Below are 7,929 nucleotides of genomic sequence, written 5' to 3'. Positions count from 1 at the left end.
TTTGTTTGATTCATGCTAAGATTGATGATTGGTGATATCTGTGAGTTGAATCGCGAAAGAATCAGTTTTTGTGCATTTTGTCTATAAATTGGAGCTTCTAAAATGTTTGCAGCAGAAATGGAAAGGTTTTCGCATGCTCCTTTGCTGTTTTTTCTTACCTACACTTGTTCACCAAAAGCTTCGGTCATCTAGTTTACTGGTTGACCATATGTTAGAAAGGAAAATTAGACAAGGGGCGTTGGTTTTGTATGTTTGAAGGCTGAAATGCTTAAGCTATGGCCGAATGCTTTACTGGAAAATGAATTTCAGATTACCAAATCATTTTGCATGAACATCCTGTCCAGATTTTGTCTTTGTTTTGCTGCATCAGTTCCTGTTATCTTTCTTGCTTGTTTGATCGTTGAAGTTATGGGCCTTGTGGTTTGGTTTCACACTATGATTTTGGCCAACATTTTCTGTTTTGAACAAAGCTGTCCTTGGGGTTCTGAAATCTGGAGTTTAAAAATGCAGCAAGGGAAAGCCGCTACATGTTCTTTTCTTTCTTTTCGCTGCTGCGTTTCCTTTCCTTTCGTTAGTGGTTAAGTTTTGCACTTCAGTCATGTTTTGATCTTGTGTTTGGGGAAGGAATGGAATGATTTGGTGTTGGGTATGCATGTTTGGGGACTGAAGTATCTGAATCATGTTCGAATGCTTTGCTGAAATTTGCAACCATTTGTGTCGAACCAGTTTTGTTTTTTTTCTCCCTCAGAATTTTCGCATGATCTTTTCCCAAGTTTTCTGGTCATTGGGATTGTGATTACCAGGTAGTTTGTTACTTAGTTTAGAGTTGTGATGTTGGGCTAAAAAATATTTAATCAAAGCTTTGTCTATGAACCAAAATCTGGTCCGCTCTATGAAAAGAAAATCTGGTTACCGAGACCATTTCTGCATTTATTTTTCAGAACTTTGGGACGATACATTTCTATGTTTTATGGTCATTTGGGTTGTGATCATTGTGTGGTCCATTACTTGGCTTGAAGTTGTGGCTTTGGGTTGAAAAATATCTATCCAAGGTTGTGTATTTGAATTGAAAAGTCTGTTTTGGTTTGAAGGCAAAGTGCAGCAGTTTTTCTTTGAAGTTTAATAAGCTTTTTGTCTACGTAGATTGCATGGAGATTGCATGAATTCATTTTCTAAAATTTCACTCTGGCCCCCAAGTCCCCCCTTGTCCTGCTATGGCCCAATCAATTAGAGAATTTCATCATTTTGGTCCTTGTTAATTTTAATTTGTGCAACTTCATTGCTTGTTTGCTTCAATTAACTACTATGCTTAGTTTAAATTGCACTTAAGTTATGACTTTAGGGACTTTATGGCTAAGTAAGCTTTGTTTTGCCCATTTCTTTTAATTTTTTTAAATAAAGTGGTGCCTTGACCTTTTTATTATTTTGGAGGGTAATTGAATAATTTCACTTCATTGGGGCGTCAATTCAAGGGAGGTACACTCTATCCCTCATTTGCACTTCAGTTGACCCTACGTGCTCCTATGTGTTATGTGGATATGCCTGTCTACTTCGCTTTCCTTACCTCCTTGCGTGCATTTACTTGCTTTCACTTTTATTTATGTTTTTATGGGGTATGTGTACACCTCTTGGCTTGTAATAGATAGGGCTCGTAGAGCATCTGGTCCACTTCCCCTTCCCCCTGGTTGCTTGTTTTTGTTGCTACATGTTTAATTGCTTTATTAGGTTCTTGCATCTAGTCAAGCATGCTAAATGCTATGTGTTATGTGTTTACAAGTGTTTGGCATGTCTACTCGCTTTCCATAGCCATGAATGAATGTGATGGATGAATGTACGTTTCTGCTAGTCCAACGCTAGTCGGAATTCATAGAAAGGGCTAGTCCAACGCTAGACCCAACAGGATTTTTCCTTTGTTTTTCATTAATGCATTATCTGCCTGTTCACTACATATCATGCATTTTTCCTTAGTTTTATCATCTGGCATGCTCCTCGAACCCTTTTCCCCTCATTTTAGGATTTTTACATCTCATGCTAGTTAGGGTACATTTGCCTGAGAGTCCCCTTCTGATAAGGGAAACGAGCGAGTGTGGCTATTCGATAGCCTTAGCACGCTAGTTTTGCCTTCTAATCAAAGGGAAAATCGAAGTCGAAAAGTTAGGAGTCATTCCCATACCCGACCTGATGCATTCCCTTAGGTTCATTCATTCTCATTTATCACTCACTCATTCTTTTCAATTCACATTTTCCTTTCCTTATTGTTCATTTTGATTTCTACTTCACAAAATTGCACCTAATTACACCTATATGCACTTATCACTATATTTCATACACTTGCACACAAACACTTGGAATTTTCGTACAATTGCACACGTGCACCTTTTCATACACTTGCACACAAACACTTGGATTTTTAATTTCTTTCATACACTTCCACACTTGCACATTTGAGTCTCATTTGCATTAATCGACCTCTATGGGGTTTTCCTTTGTTGGCCGCCACAATTCATGTGGTTTGGGGCCAAAAGCCTCACGAGAGACATCGTAGAATTTAGGATTGCATTTTTCTTTCCGTTTTGCATTCATATAGTCATATCCAACGTGCGAACATATATTGGGTAGAAAATTAGGAAAGGTAAGGTTAAGTCGCGCAACTAGCCTTGGCTAGGTCAAAGGGGTGCCTTGGATTCTATCCTTGCCTTCCTCTTTGTCAAACGTGACCCCCGAACCTTTTTCTTTGGCTTACGTGGACTAGGAGTCGTTTTAAAAAGGGTTTTACTACTTTGTCTTTAAAAAACACTTTTTGGGTGACTTGGTACACCCCAAATCTATACCAAGTGGCGACTCCGTTTTCATATTTAAAAAACCCTTTTTAAAATTTCATTTGGCCAAATCGTCGCTTTCCAAAGTCCCATGGCCTTTTACTTTTCATGTTGCACACGTTCACACCACACTTCGCACACACATCACACATTCACACGATCAAAAAATGGGGCGCGACAAGACATATATCATTAACTCCTAGTAAAAATTCCTCCAAAAATTTGAATGAAATCTGTGAAACTAAGCTCTCTCTTCCTCTCAGCCAAAGCTGAAAATTTCCAACTTGTAATCAGTCCTTAAACAGGGTTTTTCTTTAGTAACACTCACTTTTCTTATCTAAAATCTAACATGCAACAAGAGTAATCAAGAGTATTAGAAAAATAAGAGGTTTTATAGAAATTTTAGCTCCCTTTTCTTGACAAATAAAAGCTGGAAAATGTAGACAGTTTCCTCTTTCTCGGTTATTGAAGGATGAAATGCATCATATTTCCTCTGTTTTCTCCCCTCAATGCAGCTAGTTTTGGACACAAGAAGGCTTCAAATCTCTCCTCACCCTCTCGATTTCCAGAAAGGATGAATTGTTCCAATCAATTCTCAATCCCTCACTCATGGTTGCAGGACAAAGAAGGTTGAAAATTTTCTTGGTTTAGCTTATACCAATTCTTTCTCTCTCTCTCTCTCTCTCTCTCTCTCTCTCTCTCTCTCGATTTGCTAGACTAAGGAAACAAGTAAAAACTTGTCTCGGTTGCCAAAGGAAGAAACATGCAAGATTAAGTTTTGCCTTGCTAAAACTTTAGGTTGGTTTGAACCATAGTTATAAAACCATCCCGACCCGACTGTCGAACCTGTGACCCAGCCATGAAACCAGGTCGGTTTACTTATTAGATTGGAGTTGCAAATTGGACCCGCTCGACCTGGACGGTTTAAGCAGTGAACCGCTAGAACTGGCGGTAATTGATAAACTCGTTGGGTTTTGGCAATTTTTTTGAAGTTACCGTTTACCCAATTTTTTTATTTTGACCATTCACACTACATGGGCATTATCGTCTTTTCGCTACATTTTTAGCCAATTAGAAGAGAAAATCAGAAAAATTGAAGAGGGATTCGGCCGTCATTGGGGATTTAGGCATTTAGGGATTCTTTTCTTCTTTGTTTCTCTGAGAACGAATTGAGAACGCAGAGATTAGTTGCTGCTCCGATCATTTTCGTTTGTTTTGCCAGCTGCTTTGATCAATTTTCCTTTCCTTTGCTTTGCCAATTGCTTTAAGAGTCTGAGGCAAGAAATTGGAAGTTCGAAGTTCAAACTTCGAAGTGGAACTCCAGATTTCTTCTTGAAGCTGCCCCTGCCACCGAAACTGCCATTGAAGCCTTGAAGCTTTGTTGCCGGTAAGCCAGTGAAGCCTTGCAGCTGGGCACACACCACGGCACCAGTGAAGCCTTGAAGGTAAGTAATACTCCAGCAGTCCAGCTTTCTACTCATTTTTAGGCTTTTAGCTTTAGTCAATTTTAGAGTTCAGCTTCCCTGTGTAGCTTCCCTGCGCATCAAAATTGAATCATAGTAGCCATTAAACAAATGCAGAGATTGTGAATAGAACCAAGAATCTGGTATTGACTATTTTTAGACTTTTTCCAATATGAAGACTGTTAGCACTCTTCTTGCCTTGGCTGCTTAGAGACATCTCTTTAGTTCCTCTTAAAGAATGGAATTAGGAATTCTATTTTCGTTTTATTGTAGGTCGGTCATCTCTTCAATCTAGAATTATATCTCTTGTTTGCTTTCTGGTACCGGTTTAAGTTCCTTTGTTCAAAACTTCAAATCAATATCTATGTCAGGCTTCTCTTCTCGGTGGTCGTGTCCTGATTCCTAATATGCCGATTCCTATTATTCAAATTACTTGTGTGCGTGTTCCTTAATAGTATGTCTCTTACTGTTATTGCTTGCGGGCTTGATTAGTCTGGTGCTTTCCTTTCTGGCTTGACCATGAGGCCATGACTATTGGAATCTTACAGGAAGCAACCGTTGTACCCCGCCTTCTAGCTCTTAGACTTTGAGGAAGGAGTGAGCTAATCCTTGTTCCGTTAGTTGACTTTTTGCCCGCGGCTAATTTTTTTGCTCTAGCTCTGCGGCTAATTTTTTTCCTATTAGTTGACTCTAGGTCTTTCAGTTTTTGCCTGCGGCTAATTTTTTTAAATAAAAGATATGTTTTATTACTTTTCAAATATTTGCAATGGACTCTATTGGAGAAACACCGTCTTAAACACCAAGTACAGAACCAACACCTAGTACATCAAATTCTCAAAATCAACCTCTAACAAGGGGAAAGACGGACCCTGCATGGTCTCATTGTAGAGAAGATTCTATGTCCAACAAAAAAGTTAAGTGCTTGGTATGTATTCACTGTGGAAAAAGAATTCGAGGAGGCGGTATCAATCGATTCAAGCAGCACCCTGCAAGCGTAAAAGGGGAGACAACACCTTGTCCGAAGGTTGATGCACCGATTAGATTTGAAATGCTAGAAAACTTGAAAACTATGGAAAGTAAGAAAAGAAGCTTGAAAGAACGCTCAAGGGGAAGTGATTTATATGGTCAAGATCTAAGACAACATGAAGAGGAGGTATGCATGCAAGATGCAGAAGATATTCAAGAGATTCAACCATCTTTCCCACTACTGAAGTTCCAAAAGGAAAAAAATTCTTCAACAGCACAAAAAAGGAAAAACAATTGGGACTTTTTTTATGCCAAGAGCTACTCCAGGAGGTCAACCATCCATCAAAAGTGTGATGCAAAGCAAAGAAGCTAAAGAGAAGGTTGACTTGGCAGTTGCGAAGTGGATGATTGATGCTTCCATCCCCTCCAATGCAGCAAACTCTACATATTATCAAACAATGTTTGATGCTGCTTGTTCTTTTGGAGTTGGTTACAAAGTGCCTAATTTCTATGACTTGTGTGGCTATTTATTGACAAAAAATGTTGAGCAAGTTAAGAATTTTGTTAATAGCTTTCGTACAACTTGGAAAGAAACTGGATGTACTATTATGGCTGATGGATGGACTGACCAACAAAGGAGAACTCTTATCAACTTTCTAGCTTATTGCCCTAGAGGAACTGTTTTTTTAAATCAGTTGATGCCTCAAATGCTTCTAAGACTGCAGAGATGTTGCATAAGCTGTTTAGAGAAGTGGTTTTATTTGTTGGGGTGGAAAATATGGTACACTTAGTCACTAACAATGCTGCCAATTATGCTGCTGCTGGAAGATTATTAGAAAGGAAATTTTCAACACTTTATTGGTCTCCATGTGCTGTTCATTGCTTAAATTTGATGCTGCATGATATGGGCAAGTTAGATGAAGTTAGTAAAGTGGTTGGACATACTTCAAAAATAACAAAATACATTTATAATCATTGTTATCCATTGCATTTGATGAGAAAACACACTGGTGGAAAAGAAATTATTCGGCCTGCTCCTACACGTTTTGCTACTAATTTCATTGCATTGCAAAATATTTTAGTGCAAAAAGATGCTTTAAGAGCTCTGGTGACTTCAAAAGAATGGACTCTTTCAGCATATGCTAAGGAGAGTAAAGGAAAAAAATTTGTGGATCTTGTGCTAGATTATATGTTTTGGAAAGAATGTGCTACAATAGTTCAATTAACTGAGCCTCTTATTCGAGTTCTAAGAATTGTTGATAGTGATGAAAGGCTTGCTATGGGATACTTGTATGCTGCCATGCATAGAGCCAGAGAAGAGCTTTTGAGAAGATTCTCAAGAAAAAAGAAAATAGTTGATCCTTTCTTAAAAATAATTGATTCAAAATGGGATAGTCAACTTCACAAAAATCTTCATGCTGCCGGTTATTGGCTCAATCCTGCTTATCAATATAATTCTCTTGATTTGGAAAAGCACAGGCACATAACATCAGGACTTTTGGATGTAATTGAGAAATATTCTTATGGAAATCATGATCTGATGAGTAATTTGACCGGAGAGATGAGATTACTTTGTAAAGCTGAAAGTGATTTTGGTAGAGTTTCTGCTATACGAGATCGTGATGTCATGCTTCGAGGTACCCAAAAATTAACTTCATTTTTTATTGATGATTTGATTTTAATTGTAAATACTATAATCTGATTTTTTTTCTTTATTTATTGCAAGAGATGAATGGTGGACATGTTATGGTAGTAGTGCACCTAATTTGCAAAAACTAGGCATACGTGTTCTAAGCCAAATTTGCAGTGCTTCTGGCTGTGAAAGGAATTGGAGTTTATTTGAGCATATCCACTCAAAGAAGAGAAATAGATTGAAGCATCAATGACTAAATGATTTGGTTTATGTACACTATAATTTAAGGTTACAACAAAGGTAAACTACATTTTGCAATCTGATGACATGACATTTGTTAGTTAACTAGTTGTAATGTTTTGTATTAGTAGAAATGCAAGGGGTAGAAATTATGATCCTATTGATTTTGAGGACTTCAGCGCCAATGAAACTTGGATTTTGGATGATGAACCTTCATAGTTAACTTCAGCTGAATAAGAAGGTTTTAGGAATGAAATAGCTACATTTGCTATCAGCCGACAAAGTGGTGAGTTATTCTATTTAAGCCATATGCTTGCTTAATCTTTGTTTTTCGTTTTTGGCTAAATATTATCTAAATTTAGTGAATGATTCATTGATTTTTGTACTTATGTAGATGAAACTCTAAATTTGGATGATTTGGACACTGGAGATGATGATGAGACCAATAATGAAGAGAATGTTGAAAGAAATTATCTTAATGCAGGCTGTGATGTAAACGAACTGGTGGTACTGAATTTGGTAGAAGTTGGGAACCGTGGGCATGAATAGATGGAGTGAACTATTCAAGCGATAATTGTGGTGTTGTTTATGTTTATGACTTTACGTTTGGTTGTATTGAATTGGTCGTTTATGACTTATGTTTCATGGTTTGATACTTAGATTTATCTTGTATTTGTGTGTAATTTACTGATTTTAGTTTGAATTCATGAATTGTGGATCACATATGGTTATGGATTATGTGTGTGAAATGAACTATGTATAATTTACATGTTTAGTTAATTATATATATTTTTTTATTATATATTGT

General features: G+C 37.4%; 1 protein-coding gene across 1 annotated transcript; it reads left to right on the top strand.

Annotated features, from left to right (window-relative positions):
* Window positions 1-5,601: 5,601 nt before the first annotated feature.
* LOC113751505 lies at window positions 5,602-7,670 on the top strand. The gene is made up of 3 exons (XM_027295536.1): window positions 5,602-5,848; window positions 5,944-6,885; window positions 7,516-7,670. The coding sequence occupies exons 1-3, from the start codon at window positions 5,602-5,604 to the stop codon at window positions 7,668-7,670; spliced, it is 1,344 nt and encodes a 447-aa protein (XP_027151337.1).
* The last annotated feature ends 259 nt before the right edge of the window (window positions 7,671-7,929 follow it).

The sequence above is a fragment of the Coffea eugenioides genome, chromosome 11 (genome assembly GCF_003713205.1).
Source record: "Coffea eugenioides isolate CCC68of chromosome 11, Ceug_1.0, whole genome shotgun sequence".
Classification (NCBI taxonomy): domain Eukaryota; kingdom Viridiplantae; phylum Streptophyta; class Magnoliopsida; order Gentianales; family Rubiaceae; genus Coffea; species Coffea eugenioides.
Note: the sequence above shows the minus strand (reverse complement) of the source record. Positions and strands in the feature narration are given on the sequence as shown.